Source organism: Arachis hypogaea, chromosome 4, assembly GCF_003086295.3.
Source record: "Arachis hypogaea cultivar Tifrunner chromosome 4, arahy.Tifrunner.gnm2.J5K5, whole genome shotgun sequence".
Classification (NCBI taxonomy): Eukaryota; Viridiplantae; Streptophyta; class Magnoliopsida; order Fabales; family Fabaceae; genus Arachis; species Arachis hypogaea.
The window spans coordinates 8,434,371-8,457,929 of NC_092039.1; the positions used below are offsets into that span (position 1 = coordinate 8,434,371).

At 27.7% G+C, this 23,559-nt stretch overlaps 1 protein-coding gene across 1 annotated transcript; it reads left to right on the top strand.

The window, feature by feature from the left end:
• Positions 1–13,017: 13,017 nt before the first annotated feature.
• Positions 13,018–18,955, top strand: LOC112796143 (uncharacterized). The gene is made up of 5 exons (XM_025838471.3): positions 13,018–13,856; positions 14,818–15,180; positions 15,956–16,174; positions 16,373–18,355; positions 18,471–18,955. Exons 1-5 carry the CDS (start codon positions 13,082–13,084, stop codon positions 18,812–18,814), a joined length of 3,684 nt encoding a protein of 1,227 aa, XP_025694256.2. The 5' UTR covers positions 13,018–13,081; the 3' UTR covers positions 18,815–18,955.
• The last annotated feature ends 4,604 nt before the right edge of the window (positions 18,956–23,559 follow it).

Here is a 23,559-nt window from a genome sequence, read left to right on the forward strand (position 1 = left end):
GATGCACACCCCGTTGAGCTTCTGAACCGCTCTTTCTGCTCTACCTTTAGCATCAAACCTTACAAATGCAAAAGGGGATGCAATGCCTCTTCTCTTTTTCCTCGAGATGTATATATCAGTCACTGCCCCGACCCATCCGAATGCCTTGAAAAGAGTCCCTTTAGATATCTCCCATGGTAAATTATCGATGAACACCGAATGCGAGTTCCTCTTTATGTTCTCCCATTTGTCCTTCTGATCACCCACCCATTTATCTTTTACTTCGACTTTTGTCCCTCCCAGTCTTCTACGTCTTCTGCTTCCTTGCCGCTGCCAGCCTTCTTCAGCCTCCATAGGTCGTGAGCTTTTTTTTTCTTATTAAGTCTGTTCTGAATAGTTTGCCTATCTACTATCTTAGCCTATACAAGATGCCGAAGACGGTAGCGAAGAAGTTGATCTCACTCCAAAGGCGCTTCTTGTGGAGTAAAGAGAATGGGAGAAATGGAATACCACTAGTAAAATAGAAAGTGGTGATGGCTCCAAAAAAGGCAGGTGGTTTGGGAATTGGAGACGCAGTTATTCGGAATACAACTTTGTTCTTTAAGTGGTGGTGGAGGTTCTCGAAAGAGGATTGTCCCCTGTGGAAGAAAGTCGTCTGCTCCTGTAATAACTTGAATCCGAATGAGATGCTGTGTGGTCAGCCTGTACCTATAAGGGGCCTCCTTGGAAGGATATTTGCTAGTTACAAATCAGTGAGCCACATGTGAGAGAAAAAATGATCAGGGGTTTGTATATAGATGTAGGGAATGGTAGAATAGTACGGTTCTGGAAGGATATCTGGTTACCTCACGATGTTCTTAAAGAGTTGTTTCCAAGGCTTTTCTCGGTCTCAAACCTCAAAGATTCTGTTATTAGAGATTGCGGGTTTGGGGATGGGCTAGAGTGGATATGGAATTTTCAATGGAGGAGAGAGCTTTTTCAGTGGGAGTTGGCACTAGTAAACCAACTCCATCAAGTTTTACAGTCTGTTCAGCTAACATCTGTGAGGGAGGACAGAGTGGTCTGGAAATTTGATAGATCTGGTATTTATTCGACTAACTCATTTGTGCAGGTGTTGCAGGAAGTGGTTCTCCCGGAGGAAATAACAAGCTATAGCTTCACAAGTGCAATTTGGAAGGGTTTCGTTCCACCAAGGATCGAGTTATTCTCTTGGTTTGTGTTGGTGGGGAGGGTGAATACTAAGGACAAACTGTGTAGACTAGGTGTAATTAACCCAAATGATCGTACATGTGTCTTATGTGGTAAGTCTGTGGATTCTGCTTTTCATTTGTTTGCTGGTTGTGAGATTTTCTGGCAGGTGTGGTGTGCTTGACTATTCGCTCTTGGAAGAAAATGGACCATGTCTGGTACACTCAAACAACACTTTAAAAGTTGGACGAATGCTGCAGCAAGAAGAGGTGAGAGGAGGAGGTGGGTGATTGACTTCTTTGCTGTTATCTAGACAGTTTGGCTAGAACGGAATGATAGAATCTTCAGGTATCAAAATTCACGTATGGTGGATATTATTAGTAGATCTTTCTTGCTCTCCAATGAGTGGAGTGGTGATGAACCCTATGGTTGTTGATGGCAATGCCGAAGATAACTAGGGGTTGTCATGACTAGAGTCGTCGGGTTATTCTTTATTATTTTATATGCTCCACCTTGTTGTGTTGAGCTTTTTCCTTAAAAAAAAAGAGTCTAACACAGCCGTAACACTTTTCTAACACAGCAGAGTACTTACATATTTATTAAGTGCAAAGAGTCTAACACAGCAGTAACATTTTTCTACTTTTATATTACTTCTAGTTTGCTTTATTTTTGAAAAATTCTTCTTCCAACAAGGACCAATCCAAAACAAATTAGCAATAGGACAAAAATATATAAAGTAAAATTTATATATAGACATTTTATTTTATTTTATTTTTATAGTATACTCTAATATAACAGATTAATGATTAATTCATCGTTGATCTAAACTCTATTTAAATCTGTTATTGTCCAATAAATTGTTATATATACAAAATAAAACTTAAAATTTTTTATACTTAATTAAATGAGTGACATATATTCGAAGATATATTTCAAATAATCTCTAATTAACTAGTATCATAAGCAAATTTAAAAGAGACTTTGTTTGAGGATGAGTGTTAGAAATATAACTATTTATGTGGTATCTTCTTATCAGTTTAAAATTTTGGGATAAGTGGTTTCATGACAATAATGTTATATAATTAAATGTATGTGTAAAATTATTTTACTAATAGTCTATAAAAATTAACCCTTCTTTTTCTATCTTCTGAACCTTTTTCTTCTTTATTTTAATTAAAACGGGATTTTTTTTTTTGTTACTAAAAACAGGACTTTTCCTTAGTATTGAAACGGGGCTATTAACCAAAAAGGAGAACCCTTCGGATTTTCTTGCCAAATATTATAAACGGACTATTAGTATTAGATTTTGGCCCAAAAATGATTATTTTCATATTTTTATTTTTCAATAAAAGCCCCTTTGACAGCCCTAGATGGAAATTTTAAGATCAATGAATAGGAAGAGTAGCCAAATAATCAAATTCTATCATTTGTCTAAACTCGTGCAGCTTAAATAAATTTAAATTGTAAACTTAATTTGTAAATCCATATGAGATTACTTATTTACGAATAATGATACAAGTGATTATAAAATATAATCAATTTTACTATATATATACACTTTTATAACAGCAATTATTTTAATACCAGCATTATTATAATAACTAATATATATTTTCTTAAAAGTTTATTAGTTAAAATTAATAATTCGAAGGTCGCGGGTGTCTCTTGTACCAATATTGTTTCTATTGAAATATATTTATTCTTTTTATCAGAAATGGGATCAAAAGTTCCTATAAAATTAATTCTAATAAAATAAATCCATGACAAAAGATATTATGTCAAAAAATCATTTGCATGTTAACAAAGTAAATAAAAGAAAAAAATATTAAATAATATAGATTACTAAATAAATTAAATATTTGAAGAAAAGATTTATAAATTTATGATTTCAGAACTTAAAATATATTAAATTTAAATAATATTTTTTTAGAAAGTCTAATGAAAATGTGTTTCCTATATAAAATTAGATATCTTGATACTTATACAAATTTATCGAGTCTACTTGACTTTAATTAAATTTTATTTAATATACAAGTTAATTTGTTCTCGTGATAATATATGGTAGATATACGATAATTTATATATCTCCTCTTATAATTTAAGTTTTTAGAATTGAATAAATAATTTTAATATAATATCAAAACTTTATTTTATAACTAAAATATTTAAAATTTAATCTTAAAAGAAAAACTAAACATAAGAGATAAGACAACAATATATACCAAAAATTAAACTCCTCATGAACTCATAAAATTTAAAGTTGATTCGGTAGTTCGAGAGTTGAACTGAGAGAAAGAAAATGAAAATGAAAATGAAAATAAAGATTTTAAAAGACTAAAATCTACAGCAAAATGTCAACTCTCAAATGTCTCCTTATTCCTCTTAAAGATAAAAATAAATATTTTGGTCAACGCAATTAGGATTTTTCATTCTTCTTACGACGGCATTAGGTACAGGCGTAGAAACGACAAATTCCAGTGATTTTTTAAATAAAAAATGTCAGGTATCTAAGTCTTTTAAATAATTTATATTTAACTAAATTATTTAAAAATAAAAATTTATTCCTGTTTTCTTTAAATATCATGGCTGTTACTTCTTTATCTTATATTCTTTCTTCCTTCTTTTACGTTATTATCGTCATCGTCATTACTGTTGTCACTGTCATAATCGTTGTTGTCACTATTACTCTTTTATTTCTTCTTAATATTGATGTTGTTTAATTTCTTTTTTTTTCTTTTTTTTTTGATGTTGTTGTTTAATTTTTTTCATTCTCTTTTATTATTATTATTATCATCATCGTCATCGTCTTCATCCTCTTCTTCTCTTATAAATTTTCAAAAAATAGAACACATAAATTTTGATACACAATACATAAATTTTAGTGCACAACATACAAATTTTAGTATACAATATAAAAGTTTTTAACATTGATATTCAACCAATGAAATACGCAACACATAAATTTTTGTAAACAATACAAAAATCTTTTTGCCTAACATAACTTTTTTTGAGAACTACATATCCAGATTCACTCAACTAACAAAATACATAAAAAATTTGTGATATATACAAAAATTTATATGGTATGTACAAAAATATATGTACTATACATAAAAATTTGTATCCTATATCAATAAATTTGTTATTTACAAAATTTTATGTATTATATTTTAAAAATTTGTATGATATATGAGTAAGTTTTTGTGTTTTACAACAAAAATTTATATACGTAGTATCACTTTTAAATGTTAAAAATATATATATCATAGATAAAAAAAACTAAAATTTTTAACCATATATAAATTTTGATATGACCAAAATTGATAGATCATCAAGATTGGAATTCAAAGTTGAATAGGACAAACGATTAATGACAAAAATCTTTCAAAAAATGTCAACTCTCAAAAATCAAAAGTCTACTTATTCCTCATATAATTTGATATCTTTTAAGATTTTGTATCTTTTAGTTTAATTTTTCCACTATTCTTCTTATACAACGATGCCATTAATTAGTGGATACAAAATCAACCTGAAACTGATCTTCATCAACTTATTGTGCATCGTGGGAATAAACCACAAATTCCAGTTGTGTTTTATGAATGTACATATAGAGTTGAATGTGTGTGTATATATATATATATATATATATATATATATGATTATCTTCGCGTACACGTTTTAGCCTCTACATACCAATGAATTCTTCAGTTTAGGGAATCAAATTGCAAGATATCTTCAACCAATCAACAACACAATGGATATTATTGATTTATAATTCTGTTGTTTTCACACCTGAAATTGGATGTTAGCAGTACTTAGAAGGCTCGTAATTTAATTTGATATAAGAAGTGAAAAAGTAAGAGTTTGAATAATGATGTAGACTCTCTTAATATAAATTCATGAAAAAAATTTAAGGACAACAATTTTATTTAATTTATATTAGTTAATATTTTTTGTTAATAGTACAATAATTTTAATCTATTAGTCTAATATATTATATTTTTAGTCAATACTTTTACATATTGATAATTAGCTGTTGGCCAAAAATAACAAATTATATATGTTGATTATGTATGATATTTTTAACTAATACTTTTAGATATTAATAATTAATTATTAATTAAAGATAATAAATTATCTATGTAAATTTATTTGCAATATCTTTTTTTAAACTCTGTTTAAGATACAAATAATATTTTTAAAAAATCATTATGTTAAATATACATAAAAAAATAATAAAATTAATAAATTATATAGAATATATATTAAAAATAAATTAATAACATATATTTATGTATATTTATACATAAATATATGATAATTAATTTATTAATTTAATTAATAACTAACTTTTATATATATGAACATAATATTTAGTTTAACTTGAAAAAGCTAAGAAAAAATGGTTTCACTTTCACACTGCATCATCAATTCATCATCACGATTATCAAACTTTTACGAATAAAAGCGTCGTCAATTTTGCTTTAATTAATTGAACCAAACAGCATCAGAACACCAGGCACGTAACACCGTGTTTAGCAGCCATTAAAAATATTTTTTAAGATTTTGTTTGGAAGATAATGGACTATTTATATAATGTGTATAATAAATTATTGAGTTAGAAAATGAACATGTTTATACTATTTAGAATAACCTGAGTACTAGGGATAATAAATATCTTCCAAAAAACTTAAACTGATTTTAGAATTCACCAAAATTCGAACTCTTGATTTTTCAGAACTAGCACTCTAATATCATGTTATGATATCACTCATTCCAAAAACTTTAACTGATAAAAAAATATAACACTAATAATTATATTTCTAATACTCCATAAATTTTTATTATACACATTATACAAATATTTTATTGACTCCTTATACTTTTCATATTTTTTAACATCAAACACTACAAACCTTAAATAGGGAATAGTAAGGCGGCCGTAGCTTAACTAAATTAAACTAATTCATGATCATATTATTTTTTATCTTATAATAAGTAAAAATAGATTCTCTTCATTTTTTCTTTAACTAAAGAAATAAAATATAATTTTTTATTTTTTAATATTTTTTATATTTTTTATCTTATTTATAAAATTAATAATAAAAAAACATACTTTACTAACTCTTTCAAATAATTTTTTTTAAAATATTCATTCCCATAAATACGCTGTTTTAGTGTTTTTATTCGTATACACAAAAAAAATTCTTAAAAACATAAATTATATATATGTAGGTTTATTTTTGTAATTTTTTTTTAAAAGAAAGGAGTTAAAAAAAAGGTCAAATTCTGTATTTTTTGTCTTATATTTTCTGATATTATATATCATGAAGCTATATTATTTTTAAAATTTCAGATAGTGATACAGAAATAATTATTAGAGAAGGCTAGGAATTAATATTTTTAATAAAAAAAATAACTAATATTAACTCAAATATCAAATAAATACAAGAAAAAGTTATTTAATATTAATTACTTAAAATTTCTCTAATTACATATATCTATAAATATGTACTTAAATCACAGTATTTTTCAGTCTGACAGATTAAAGATTAATCTGTCACGGATTTAATTTTTATTTAAGGATTGGGCCTCTTAAATAGACTAATGAACTAACTACTCGACCAACTCAAGTTAGTTGTATTTTTTTTGGTGACCAAGTTAGTTGCATTTAATATAGTTTAATAATATTTGTTAAAATATAATTAGGATCAATTAGGATCAATTAGTATTATTTAGTATATTTGAATATTTATTATAGGAAATTATCTATTTATTATTACGATTCTCTTAGTACTTATAAATACCCTTTTATATTGTATCATTTCTGACAACTTAAGTAGACAACTTGGATACACTCAATAATACACAAATCCTGTTTAGTCTCTTATTTCTAACATAGTATCATAGCCATGGTATCCTCTAAAGAGGATAAGTTATTTTTCTTGCGGTGAAATCACCGTAGTTTTTTGTATTTTTTTCTATGACATTCTTCTTTCTTTTTGTCACTTCTTTTATGTTTTTTCACCTCACTGATTAGCCTATTCTGTCATCGGTCTACGTTCTCTCGTGGCAGTTCCGTCTATGTTCTCTCATGGCAGTTCCGTTTGTGTTCTCTCGTGGCAGTTCCGTCTGCATTTTCTCGTGGCAGTTCCGTCTGCGTTTCGTGTGTGTTTTCTTGCGGCAGTTCTGTGTGCATTTTTTTCCGGCAGTTCCGTCTGCACTTCCTTCATACAAGCAGCAATTCCCTGCGCTTCCTTCAGACAAGTGGCAGTTTCGTCTGCGCTTCCTTCAGACAAGCGGCAGTTTCGTCTGCGCTTCCTTCAGAAAAACGGCAGTTCTGTCCGCACTTCCTTCAAACTAGCAGCAGTTCCATTTGCGCTTCCTTCAGACAAGCTGCAGTTCCATCTGCGCTTCCTTCAGTCAAGCGGTAGTTCCATCTGCGCTTCCTTCCGAGTTCCGACAATTCTATCTGCACCCGTTTTATCAGTTTATGCAGTTTTTTTCTTTTTTATTTCGATGTTATAAATAAGTTTCAAATTCAAGTTGTCACTTGAGTTTGAGGGGATGTTAGAATATAATTAGGATCAATTAGAATTAATTAGTATTATTTAGTATATTTGAATATTTATTATAAGAGATTACGTCTTTATTATTACGATTTTCTTAGTATCTATAAATATCTTTTTATATTTTATCATTTTAAACAACTTGAATAAATAATTTGAATACACTCAATAATATACAAATTCTTTCTCCAGTTTAATCGCTTGTTTCTAATAATATTAATTTTTCTCGTCTTTGTTTTTGTTCTACAATCATATATAGTATATGTTTTAAGTGATTAAATTTCAAAGTGTGTTGGACCATCTACTTTACAAAGTATTTATAGCAGCACAAGCAATAGACTAATAAAGCGACATGCAAGTAATAAATTTGGATAGGTTGAATCTCTCTTCAACATGTATATAGATAGAGTTGACAGAGTGTTTACCAAGTCTAAGCATTTAGATATTGCTAGTTTGCTAAGTAGTGATTCACTTCTCTAGAGCGCCATTTGGATCATTATTGGTAAGAAGCGATTGACTTCATCAACCTTTATTCTTAGACTAATTCTAATAGAATATTTTTGGATTATTATTTTTATTATTTTTAAGAAATAAATGAATTTAAAATTAAAATTTATATTAAAATTAATAGATAAAATTAAATTAGTCTTATTCTAAAGAGATAATATTATTTTAATGAAATAAAAATAAAATTTTACCAATTATATATTTATATCTTGATAGAATAATTTAAAAAATATAAAATTTTAATTGAATTGAGATTAAATATTAAAGTGGTAAATTTTATTTTTAATTTTAAATTATTATTTATAATATATGTCTCACAAATATTAATATCATTTTATCTGATTCAAAATAAAAATGAACTTAAAACTAGCATTGAAAACGCAATTAGAAAATATAATTGCCAAAAACATGTTGCATTGTAACATTAAATAGGTTGTATGCATTGAGTTGATCAAATTCAAAGTATAACATTAAAAGAAATATAACATCATCATCAGAATTTATTATTTTATACTATAAATTAATTATTAATATTTAAAAATATTATGAGACAAAAATATATTGTTAAATTATTAGACTAAATTAAAAGAACTAAATTAAAAAAACTAAATTAATAACTAAATAATGACTAAAAATAATAAATTATGATGATCTCTTAATATTTCTCTCACATTAATAGTTATTAAAAATTTATATGTTCACTTAAAAAAATTAGGTAACTATTTTTTTATGAAATTTAATATCTTTGATTGTTTATCACCTATAAATCAATTACTAATAATCTCTAATTTAATCAAATTTCATCTATTAGTAAACAAAAAATAGGTCGCAACATCAGTTAAATATACGTCTTTAAAGATTGAATCTGGAACACAATACTTAAACAACAAAATAAAGTATAAAATTGAAAGTAAAAAATTTTTTATAATTAGAAATGACAAATAAACGGGTCAAAATATGCTGAGTCGGTCCCGCGTAACTTACCAAAAAGGGCGAGTTAGGTTAAAAATTTAAAACCACCATATTTAAAAATCTGCCTAATATTTATCGTCTAATTCGCAGGTTTTGGCAAGGCGGGGGCTGTTGTTTTTTTTTTTCATAATTAAAGATATTTTAAGTTATAATTTGAATTATATTCTATGTTTGATTGATTAGAAATTTGAAGATATTTAATTATATGTTTTGGACAATATTTATTTTATTTTTTACAATGTTGATCTTATTTTTTTGTTTTAAAAAACTTAGTTGATGATTATATTTATTCCATATTTAGAATTATAAAGATTTTAATATTTGTGAATTTAAAAATTATAATTTTTTTATTTTGAGAAATGATCATTTATTGAAATGGTTGTAAAATTATATATATTGTTTAATATTTAATAGTTTATTAATAAAAAATAATTAAAAAAGGTGGACTTAGTTTGCCAATCCGCTAATCCATCGTTAAACGAGGTGGAAGGGGAATTCGGGACCGCCTCAATAGGCAGGGCGAGGCGAATCAACCCGTCAAGCAAATAGCGAACTTTTTTCGAAACGAGATGGACTAACCCGTTTAGCATCCCTATTTATAGTTGATGAAACCAAACTGATCCATCATCGAACTTTTAGAGTGTCATATCTTGATAGGGCTGTCAAACGGGCTAGTCCGGCCTATTTAGGCCCGTCCCGTTAAGCCTGCAGGTTAAATGGGCTAGCCCGTTTAAGTTCGCTTTATTCGCGAGTCATAATTTTTTAATCCGAACCGTTTATGGTCAATTTGATAGGTTAACGGGTCAGCTCGTTTATTCTTTTATTTTATTTTTTGAAAATATTTTGACAAAAAATACTACTTTTAAGTCAAAAATTGTTAAAAAATAATATTTTTTAATTGATGGATCGAATTTTTGGGTCGAATTCGAAAAATATCAACTAAAAATATTATTTTTTTGAAAAAATGTAAAAAAAATAAACGGGTCATCCATTTAGTCCGTGAACTAATCCGTTTAATCCGTTATTTTTTTGAGTTAATCAAACTTAATCCGTCATTTAATTCAAAATTTAACTGAGATTACTTTTAGAAATAAAATCCACACATTTAAATAAATAAATAAAATAGTCCGATAGATTTAACCCATTTTAATGGCTCTATATTTTGACCATAAAATCTAGCTAAACAAGAGAAGGTTCTCTAAGATTCTCTCGTGTATTGCCATCAGGAAAATTATAATTAGGGACAGTTTCTTTTGTGTTTATCTTCTCTTAATAGATTAGTGTTTCGGTGGTCACAATCTTACTACACCAAGATTCAATATCATCATATTTTAGACAAATAAAAATCTTTTGTATAAGCCTCCTCCTTTCCATTTCTTTTGGGGCATGATATGGATCGCACACGTCTGACTCAGATCGAACAATAATGTAATATTTGTTTTTAGATAAATTAGATAAAAAATTAGAATATAGTATTGTATTTGATGGTGAGAAGTTATAATTAAAATTTTAATTTTGAGATATAAAATTTTAGTTCTTTTAGTATTTTTAAAAAATAAAAACAAAAATATTAAAATTTTTAAGATTGAAAATTAAAATTTTAATAATTAAAAAAAATTATTTAACTTTTTACAATTTTAATTTATTTTAATTTTTATATTTATTTTAAATTAAATCTAATATTTAAACAGAACCTAATTTAATATATTTTATATTGAAAGGCTAATTTTTTTTATATTGAGTTGTTATTGGTGTTTTTATTAATATTATAATATTTTAGTGTAATGTAGTGATATGAGATAAGAAGAAATCGTGAGTAACGATTTCAAATAAGACAAAAAAAATTAAAAAAATTAATAGAAATCGTAAATTACGATTTTAAGTAAGACAAAAAAAATAAGAAATCGTGAGTCACGATTATAATTTTTTAATTTAAAAAAAATGTGATTTATGAAATCGAGAATAACAATTTCTTTTGTTATATAAATTGTAAATAACGATTTGTATTATGCATCACACTTGTGAAATACACCCATTTTAACTCATACTATCATATTATACCATTTCATCTATCATATAAAAAATAATTAACTCGAATATAATACATAAATTTAGTTTCGTTTTTGTCTCTAAATTCCTATCTCTTTTTTAAATAGAGCTAAGTAAAGACTCTCATTGATGATAGCAGAGGGCTCTCACAACTTCCAACCACTGGATACAACTCAATCTACATCATTACTCTCCTTAATCTAACACAATTACTCCTGTCATGGTCACTATAACTACCCCATTATAGTTCTATGCTATCCATGGCTGCTACCAACTCTCGGAAACGGCGGCCATAGCTAGGATAATGAGATAATGATTAGTTCGTATAGGTTGTTTATTGCATATTTCAAAAGATTTTAGGTTATCCTTTTAAATTAGTTTTAGAAAAAAAATGTGAAAGAATTATTAAAATTTATTATTTTTAATTATTATTTAATTAATAATAATTTATACTTATATTTATAGGTATTTATATACAAAAATTAATACAAATTACACATATATTTACAGAATTTATATACATAAATTAATATAATTTATATTTATATTTTATAAAATTTACACACACAATTTTAGATTAACACTTGATAGCAATAATTTATATATATATATATATTTATAAATGTTTAAATACAAAAGAATATATAATTTATATTTATATTTATCAAAATTTGTATATAAAAATTAAGATAATTTATATTTATATTTTTTAGAATTTATCTATATAAATAATAATTTAATATTTATAATAGTTAAATAATGGTCAAAATTATAAAAACTGATGGCCACGTAAAATTTCTCTTAATTTTAATATCTAAGAGATTTTAAGTTATTATAATCACTAATATATCTTTAATTATTATTTTAATACTTAATGAATTATTTAGAAAATTTTCTATCCTTTTAGCAATTTAGTTTTCTTACGTGAATTTTAAATAGTAAAGCAATAAATATTTAGTGAAGGGAGTCACTTAAATAAAGACGCTTAAAACGTTTTTTTTAAAAGTATTTTTAAATAATTAAAATTCAATACATATAATTTATTATATTATGTTATTTTTATTAAAATTAGATCAGATAAATTGATTTAGCCAAAATAATAAATTACACCCTGAATCGGTCTAAATTAATATTTTTTTTTATAAAAAATAATTAAAAATATCCTATAATAAAAAATAACTAAAATATTCTTATTATATATATATATATATATTTATTGAGAACCCTAAATTTTAACCATTTTCTTTTCTTTGTGCTGTTATAGAGTTAGAATTTAAGGTTTTTAAAATTAAAAAATATATATAATAAAAATATTTTAGTCATTTTTTATAATAAAGTTATTGTAGTCATTTTTTATAAAAAAGAATATTAATTTAGATTGGTTTAAGGTTTGGTTTGCCGATTTTTCGACTAAATTAATTTATCTGATCTAATTTTAATAAAAATAATATGATTTAATCGATTATATATATTAAATTTTAATTAATAAAAAAATATCTTTAAAAAAAACGTTTTAAACATTTTTATCAAAGTAGCGTCCTTTAGTGAATTGTTAAGTAAACCTCCCAAGTCCCATCCACTCATGTTTCAATTCATTAAAAGAAAAATTAAGTGTTGCAAAACCATAAATATATTTGTTCAAATATTTTATTTTGTACTTATTTCTTATGTTTCATTCAAAGCCTAATCTAACGAATTCTTAATAGAATTATAAGGGATAAATCTAAAAAAATAACAAAATAAAAGGAAACATAACTCGAAGCACTTTCACACATAGAAATGACAAACTTGGAAATATTCGAACATTACAACTATAAATGAGAACACCGTACCATATCTCGTTACACACACTCCATTGTTCCTCAACTCAACTTAATTGCATTGGTCAAATAATGGAGAATGCTTCTTGGTTCTTTCTCATTCTTATCTTATCATCATGCCATCATTTCATGGCTTCCTCAGACACAATCAAATCCAACAACAACAATGAAGACCAATCAGCACTTCTAGCCTTAAAATCTCACATCAATTTGGATCCTCAACACATGTTGTCAAATAATTGGTCCACCACCTCTTCCCTATGCAATTGGTTTGGTATCACTTGTGATGCAAATACAAGAAGGGTAACATCCTTAAATCTCACAAACATGAACTTAAATGGTACCCTTCCTTCTCAATTAGGGAACTTAACTTTTCTTCTAAACCTTGATCTTCACAATAATAGCTTTAATGGTATTGTTCCAAAGGAACTGGGCTTGTTACCCAGATTGGAGGTTCTCAACTTGTGCACAAATAACTTTGGTGGTGAACTTCCACCATGGATTAGTGAGTTATCTAGCCTCCAAAGTTTGAGTCTTTGTAACAATAGTTTTTCAGGGTCAATCCCTACTTCACTATCTAACTTGTCAAAGTTGAATAGTTTGAATTTGACCTTTAATCTCATAAGTGGAAGCATTCCACCTGAGCTTGGAAGGCTTCATAACCTGAGTGTTTTGGACTTGTCACACAATAAGTTATCTGCTGATATTCCTTCTTCAATCTTCAATATCTCCACACTCCAAGTCATTGATTTAGCCTATAATTCTTTGTCAGGTAACTACTTTAATTTATTCCTCCTTATAAGCACTTACATATACTTCTTTTTTATTTGTTTTGATCCATTTTGTTAATATAGATTAGTCAATATGCAAGAATGAGAGTCATGGATCACATGAATTAAAACTAACTCCTATCTCACATGTCATATAATATTCTATTGACAAAAATTCTATTCTCTGAACCTGTTATTGAATTCGTAGAGTTAGAAAATAAAAAATTCAAATGAGATTCAATTGGAATTGAGAAGTAAATATAATAAAATAATATATTTATGTATAAAATATATAATATTAAAAAAATTATGATTTGTTATTTTAAATAATAGATTAATTACTTAAAAAATGTACTGGTTTAATTGGGTAATTAGTTTTCTTATTGATTTTTTTTTATTTTTGATTGCTTTGTTGCCAAATAATATTTTTTAATCAAATCGGTCTAATAGTCAATTTTTAATTAACCGATTGACCGGTTTAGTTTAGTTCAATTCTTCAACCCATGCTATTTACTAACCATCATTAGAAATATATAGTGTTTGTTTAGTAGAAAAAGATTATTTTTCAATGAAAAATATCCTTTTTTTAGTGTGTTTGACAAAAATAAAAATAAAAATACTAAAAAAAATAAAAAAATAAAAAATTAATATTTTTAACATAATAAATAAAAAATACTTTTATATAATTGTACCTTTTTTTAAATATAAAAAAACTCGAACTCGCAATATCTAATTGAGTGTGAGGAGACTATGTCATTTGAGTTATTTGACTTTATATTATTGTACTTAAATATAATTATTAAATAAAAAAATATTTTTGTATAAAATATTTAAATATAAAATTATTTTTATTTTTAAAAAATTAAAAAAACTTAAAAAAATTATTTTTTCTAAAAACTACAAGCCTATAACTAAGCTAACTCTTTTCTTCTCTTCTCTTCTTTTCTTTTGTTTTCTTTTTAGGAAGCATTCCTCAAAATGTTGGGAATCTATCACAATTAAGAAGTATAGATTTGAGCAAGAATAATCTTGTAGGCAACGTACCATTATCCTTTTTCAATATCTCAAATCTTGGGCAGATTAGATTCTCTTACAATAACCTAACTGGCTCTCTTCCATGGGATTTGTGCCATGCGTTCCCAATGCTTGAATTTCTTGACCTCTCTGGAAATTCATTTTTCGGTGAAATTCCATCAAGTTTGCATCAATGTAGGAAGCTCAAATTTCTGAATATGGACAACAATAGAATTTACGGACACCTACCAAGTGATATCGGCAACTTATCTATGCTTCAAACCTTAAGTCTTAACAACAACAATTTAACAGGTACGTTCAAACACCAAATAATTCAATCCAAGTATATATAACATATAGTTTATTATTTGAAATATTTATTTGTTATTTTTTTTCCAAAACAAGGCATCGCATATTAAAGAAAGGTGCAAAAGATATTTTATCAATGTTATTTATTGTACAAATTTTATATATCTGAATATATTGACAATGTAAAATTATTTTCTATACCAATAATATAGTTGATTATCTCATCTATTGTTTAATATAGTTTCGATTTTTTATCTCTAAACTTTAATTTTAAATTCTAAATTCTAAATTCTAATAGTATAAAGATTTAATAATTCTGACAGTTCTATAATTTCATCGAATTTTTAATTAGATCTTTATACTTTTTTTTTTTAATTGGATCTTTATACTATATCAGATTTTATAGTTAAATCTCTGTCGTCACAAAAATATTAAAATCAACTGAATATTCTATTAAATAAAATAGAATATCCAGTCAAGTGTTAGGCATATTTATTTTGTTTAACAGAATATTCAGTTAATTTCAATATTTTTGTTACCACAAGAATTTAATTATAAAATCTATATGAACTAGGGACTCGTTAAAAAAAAAAAAATATATATATATATATATATATATATATATATATATATATATATATATAAACCTAATTAAAAATTTGATAAAATTATGAAAACCAATAGAATAATTAAACTTAGTATAAATAAAAAAAAATGTTGGTCTAAAGTATTACTCTTAAACATTTCTCTTAATATTATAGTTGATGTTTTGTGACAGGTTCACTTCCTCAGTCTCTTTTCAACATCTCCACTCTAAGACTAATAAACCTTCGGAACAACTTCTTTGGTGGTCAACTTCCTGAAGAGATGTGTGATCAAGCTCATTCCTTACAACACATTTCTATATTAAATAACAATGTTGGTGGCACCATTCCAAAGTCTATTGGCAACTGCACCTCATTAGTAAACTTATATCTCGGAGCAAACTTTTTCACAGGTTTCCATTTAATTTGCATTCCTAGTTAAAAATTAATTTGATCCTTGAAACTCTATGTATTTTATTTCTAAGAGTTTACTTTTTCTTTTTACCTTCTTTAAATTGATAGTTGTTGTTTTCATTAAAATATTGTGCATAGGGTGCTACTCTATTGTTCTGTTTTTGAAGAATTTTAATGATTGAGGGGATATGTTGCAGGTACAATACCCTATGAGATAGGTGACAAATTAAGAAAGCTTGAGATATTGCACTTACAAGGCAACAAACTAACAGGATCAATCCCTCCAAACATCTTCAACATCTCAGGACTACAAAGCCTCTCACTCTCAAACAACAATCTATCAGGAAATCTTCCAATTCAAGCACATCACACCCTCTCCAATCTCCAATTCCTCTACATTTCTGGGACCAACCTTAGTGGAGAAATTCCAACACCTCTTTTCAATGCTTCAATGCTACTTGAGCTAGTACTTGCCAACAGTTCCTTTTCAGGACCTATACCTGATTCATTTGGCAACTTGAGAAATCTCCAGGTCCTATATCTCTTGGGAAACAACTTCACTGGTGGTCTTGGTTTCCTCAATTCACTCACACAATGCAGGCAATTGACAAAGATTCTTTTAGCATTTAATCCCCTTGGTGGAACACTTCCAAATGCCATTGGAAATCTTTCACAATCTCTTCAAAGGTTTGATGTGAGGAGTTGTAACATCAAGGGTGAAATTCCTCCACAGATTGGAAACTTGAAGAACCTATATGATTTAAAGATGTATAACAACCAATTTATTGGAGAGATTCCAAGCACAATTGGGAACTTACAGCTTCTTCAATTATTGGACCTTTCGAACAATAGGCTAAATAGCTCTATCCCAGAACAAATTTGCAGGATTCAGAGTTTGAACCAGTTGATTCTTAGCAATAACAACATTTTTGGGCCAATTCCAAGATGTGTGGATCATCTTTCTTCTCTAAGAATACTTTACTTAGATTCCAACAATCTAAACTCCACTATACCTTCCACACTTGGGAGCCTCAGTGATATCTTGGAGGTAAATTTATCCACCAATGGCCTTGAAGGGTCTTTGCCAGCTGAGATAAGTAGCATGAATGCTGTGATCAATTTGGATATTTCATATAACAAGCTTTCAGGAAAAATTCCCACCGGAATTGGTAGCTTGCAAAGAATATTGAATCTCTCATTAGCCTATAACATGTTACAAGGGCCTATTCCTGATTCAATTGGGAACATGTTGAGTTTGGAATTTCTTGATTTTTCCCATAATCTTTTATCAGGAACCATTCCTAAGTCCTTTGTGAACATTGTTGATCTCAAGTTTATAAACTTGTCTTATAATAGGCTATATGGTGAGATTCCTTATGGTGGCAAGTTTATAAATTTCAAACCTCAATCATTCATGATGAATGATGGACTCTGTGGAAGACCAAATTTTGGAGTCCCACCATGTTCCAATGATAGTGCAAAAAACAGTAGGAGATCCAAAGCTCTGAAATTGGCAATACCCTTAATTGTATTATGCATGATTCTTGCATGTGCAGTTATTCTGATTTACAGAAGAAAACTAAGAAAGGGTTCAGTTGCTGAAGACTTACCATCGTTTCGATTTCCAAGTCGAATTTCCTACTTTGAACTCATGGAGGCAACACAGAAATTTGATGAGAGCAATCTTATTGGAAGAGGGGGTTTAGGTTCTGTTTTTAGAGGTGAGCTTTCAAATGGAACTGTGGTTGCTGTTAAAGTATTCAACTTGGAGATACAACAAGCACCAAGAAGCTTTGATGCAGAATGCGAAGCGATGCGAAATCTTCGCCATAGAAATCTTGTTAAAGTCATCAGCAGTTGCTCAAATTCCATTGATTTCAAGGCCTTGGTGATGGAATTTGTAGCAAATGGGAACTTGGAGCAGTGGTTGTATTCTCATAACTATTGCCTACCATTCATGCAAAGGTTGAAGGTAGTAATAGATGTTGCATGTGCATTGGAGTATCTGCACCATGGTAACACTAGACCTGTGGTGCATTGTGATTTGAAGCCAAGTAATGTTCTTTTAGATGAAGATATGGTTGCACATGTTTGTGATTTCAACATTGCTAAACTATTGGAAGAAGGTCAATCTGAAATCCATACAAACACCTTAGCCACCCTTGGTTATATGGCTCCAGGTATTATGACTTGCATGCTCTTATTTTTCATTAGTTCTTGTTAAATAAAGTTTATGGGAGAAGTAATTTAATATTATAATATCAGAATTCTTATGACTTGCAATTGTGATTGTAGAGTATGGATTGGAAGGAGTAGTGTCCCTAAAGGGAGATGTGTACAGCTATGGTATTTTGCTAATGGAAGTGTTCACAAGAAAGAAACCAACTGATGAAATGTTTTGTGAGGGACTAAGCTTAAGGTCATGGATCCAACAGTCATTGCCACGTGGGATAACTGAGGTTGTGGATCCTAATTTGATGGAGGGAGAGGAACAAGTTGTTTCTGCCATGGAAGTAGCCTTATCAAAAATCATGGACTTGGCTCTGGATTGCTCTCATGACTCTCCAAATGAGAGAATTAGTATGAAGGAGGTCTTTGTTCTGCTAAGCAAAATCAAAACCACATTTCAGCAGAGATGATGATGACACAAGGAAGAAATTGAAGTTAAGACTATCCATTATAATTTTATGTTTTTGTTGACCTCTATGTTACTTGTCTAAACGTCTCTTTATATATATACTGGTATATCTACCTGTACTTGCAGGAGTTAATATATGAAATATATAAAGTATTTTTTTTAAAATACAAAAAATCATTACCATAAAAATTTTAAATTATAGAGTCACAATTAATTGAAAAATTTAATTATTTTTAATACAAAAAATATTTAAAATAAAAAATAAATATTTTATATGTGTTTAAGTTAAACATACTATTTGACGCATATTAATGTCTAAGAGAATGAGCGTCGAATCTTGTCCTCTTTGCTTTTGTTTTTAAATTGAAAATCTATTGTGAGACATTATGCTATTTAAATGATAGTTTGTTCACTATGAAAATATAATAATTATTATTAATTAATTATGTATTTAAATTATTTCTCTATATTAACATACTAAAAAAAAGCTAATGAATTATAATTCAAATGACATAGTCTCTTCATATTTATCTAAAAAATCACGAATTCAAATCTTCTTATTTTTAGTAAAAAAAACACTAAAAAAAACATATTAATTCGTTGACAAAACATTAGAGTCAAATAGTATTTATTTATTTATTTTTTAAGTAAAAGAATTTAACACAATAAAATGAACAACAACATACCAAAAAAAAAAACTAAACAAAAAAAAAATCAATTCATAATTATCTCAAATATTACCATCAACCACTATTGAGATTAAATGTTTGTTTAATTTATTATTTCTCAATCTTTTGCATGTGTATCTTATATATAAAATTATTGTATTTTTCTGTGCTTATCCATTACTAAAAGGGCTTGACATAAGAATAACATCTAAAAATTTTAGATCTTTTAGTTATCTTAGTCCTTACTTAATTTGACATGGTTTAAGAAAATAATATTTTGTAATGCGGTTTTACGGTGAAAATCTCAACTATTATTCAGCAACGGTTGTAGACACATCTTTATTGAACTAATATTTTGTTATTTATTGTCTTTTTATTTTATCTTTTTTATACATTTAATTTTATTTTGCTTTATTATTTCAATTATTTAAAAACTAGCGGCTCAAGATATGGTCGTGTTTATCCGCCGCAATTTTTTATTATTTGTAACGGGTTAATTTTTATTTTTTATTTTTAAAATAATAAAATTAATAAAATAATTTAAAAATTAAAAAAATTAATAATAAATATAAAAAATTTATAAGTTATTTAAGTTTTAGGAATATATAAAATTTATAAATTTAAATTAAATAAGATATTAAAAAATTTATGTATAACAAAATAAAAAATAAATTACAAATTAATTATTTATAAATATTATTAAATTTACTTATTTTTTTAACTATATTTAATTTAAAATAAAAAAATTTATATTTAAAATATTCTTTATTTTTCTGCATAATTTTAGTTTAGTTTAAATTTAATTTTGTATTGTATATTTTATTAACGTGTTTATAAAATAATTAAATATTAAAAGATTCTATGTTGTTGACTGTCAAAATAATCATAGCATATGCGTGTTTAAAGAGGATAGTGACAGGGATTTTAGTTTCTTTATAAGAATATGCAATAAAGATCGTTTCATTCCATTTTCTTTATTACAAAATTAATTATTAATAATTAATGTTTTGTGTAACTTGGACACTATCTGTTTTTGGTATTGGACTGAGAATTTATTTGTGAATGACTAATAGAGGCTAGATAACAATAGTTTGATAATAATACAAAAAAAAATTAATTGATAATTTATTGACCCTTTTTTAAGTCTAGTTGAAATTGTCTTTTTTTTTCCTCCAAATACCAAAAATTTTCACTCAATGTGATTATACTTACGATTGCCAAAAACAAAAATATAGTTATGCTTGTTAGTAATATTTAATTAAATTTTGGACTATATTATGATATCTTATATTAATGTTTTGGATTCTTTCTAAAATAAATAAACAAATATATAATTTAAAAATATTTATTAATTTATGTAATATTATTTATCTTATTTATAGTGAAAAAAATTATACATGCATGATGCATATATCTCAAAATCACATTTTTCTTACCCTAAACAAGATACATGTTGTTGTTGTTGTTATTATTATTATTATTATTATTATTATTATTATTATTATTATTATTATTATTATTATTATTATTATTATTATTATTATTATTATTATTATTATTATTATTATTATGTAAAGGAGATCAAACTAATAAACAAAAAAGGGTGTTTGTAGTATATTTTTAGTCCATTTAAAAGGTAATTAATACATTTTGTTGAAAATAATAAATATTTAATCATTTTTAATTATAAAATTATTAAAACTTAAAATTTGGATGAATTATATAAATTGATACGATTTAAATGGTAATAAAATTATATTAATTTTTATTATATTAATTTTAATTTAAATAAATGTGTAATATAATGAAGAAACATATTGGTTTAATTTTTTTTAATTTAAATTAAATTTTTTCGGTCAATAAAATTTTAAATTTAAATTAAATTTATCCAATCAATAACTATTCATAGAAATCAATAAAATTTAAAACAAAATAAATTATAAACTGAACTCAAACCCACAATTTTTTAAGTGAATACAAGAAAATTATATCATTTAAGTTATAATTCATTGACAATAAATATTTTTACTTTTTAATCAAGAAAAAAAAAAGATATTTTCAACTAAACTTGAAAAAAGAGTCAATAAATCATCAACTATTGTTATTCGATCTCTATTAGTCATTCAAAATAATTTTTAGTCCAATACCAAAAATAATTATTGCTCAAGAGTTATTCAAGACCAGTCCGAAAAAAAAAAGAGTTACTGACATTAATTAATTAGCTTTGTAATAAAGGAAATGGAAGAAAACCGGTTTTGTAGCAATGCTCCTATAAAAAAAAATTGAAACTTCCACGTGTTATTCTTCTTCTCAAACACGCATGTTCAGCATGTTATGTTTATTTTGACCGTAGCATAGAACTTTCCTTAAATATTACGTTTGGTTGAAAAAAATGACTTTATTATGGATATAGTTAAATAAAGTTCGGTTAAAAATTTTAGAGTAAAGGACAAATAGGTTTCTGATCTTTTTTTCTGCGTACATTTTCGTCCTCAAAAATTGGAAAATATATTCATATTTTTGACCTTTTTAAAACGCGGACAAATTTATCCTTCCGTTGAAGTCACACAGTTGGACCCGACGAAAAATACTGACATAACTCCCGTGACTTTGACCTGGCCGTTACGGGATGATACGTGAACTGTATCTTCTGAAAAGAGGACATATTAGTCCCCACCACCAAAACAACACCGTTTCTCCCCCACCCCTCCAAACACACTTTAATTCCTTCTGCATTTTCAACCAATATTCCAGATTCAAGCCAAATCAGATTCAGATTTTCAACCAATCAATAATACTTCACCAAATCCAGAAGTAGCAAATTCAGTACTTCCAGTTTTGTAATTCCAGAATCATCAGCAATGCATCCAAACACACACAAACAAAAAATCAACAGAGTAACAAACCGCAACAACATCGGCAAAATTTTAAGAAAAATGAGAGGCAGGAGTCTAAGCGAATTCAGATTCAACAAGCAATTCAGTGACATATTCACTAACAACAGAGCACAAATTCAATTTCACATGCTCAATTCACAATTCAACCAGTCCAGATTGTGCAATTTATGAAGAACATGTAAGAACTCCTCATAATTCTAGAAAAATTGCTACACTCTCAAATAGAATCAGCAACTTACCAGAAATTGCATATGGAGGAAATGGCTCTGGCCGAGAAGGAAGTTGCCATCCAGGGTGGCGGAGCAACAGCGGAGGGGTTGAATCTTCCACCGACAGCAAGCGGCGTTGGCGAAGCTGCAGTTCTACATCGAGGCGGTGGTGTCGAGGTCAGTGCCGTCGCAAAGGAGGAAGGAGAGGACAACGTGCATGATGGAGGTGGCTGGATCCTGAGCGGCGAGGACGGCGTCGCGAGTGATTCCACGGGTGTGCTTTGCGGTGACGTTGTCGCAACGCGAGGAGCACTGAACGGTCATGTGGAGGCAGCGCTGAGTTCCGACAGCGATCCTTGCAGAGGTTGGTTCTGTCGTGCTTCTTCGATTGTGGCCAAGCCACCACTACTGACGATGGCGATCTTCTCCTGGGAGTGCGAAGATGAGACTAGAACAGAACATTGGGACACGGTGGTTGTGGAGGGTACGCATGGGGAAGGGAGTAGAGTGTGTTAGGGTAAGCGAGGGAGTGGAGAGGGAGGGGAATGGGGCAAGGAGAGGAGGGGCAGCGTAGGTGGTGATGGAAGAGGGAGTCAGAGAGCAGGAGGTGGTTGGAGTCGGAGGTAGTTGAGGACAGTGACCCACTTCACCGTTTCTGTGGAAGGATTATGGCTCATAAATGTGAAGGATTGGGGGTTTGGGTGAAACAACGTCGTTTGGGGTGGGAGGACTAATATGTCCTATTTTGAAAAGTTACACGTTTTGGTATGAGAAGACTAATATGTCCTATTTTAAAAAGTTATATGTCACGTGTGCTCTCGTAACGGCCAAGTCAGCACCACGTCAGCGTTTTCCGTTGAGTCCAACGGAATCACTTCAGCAGAGGGGTAAATTTGTCCACGTTTTGAAAGGATCAGGGATATGAATGTATTTTCAAATTTTTAGAGACGAAAATGTCCGCGAAAAAAAAAG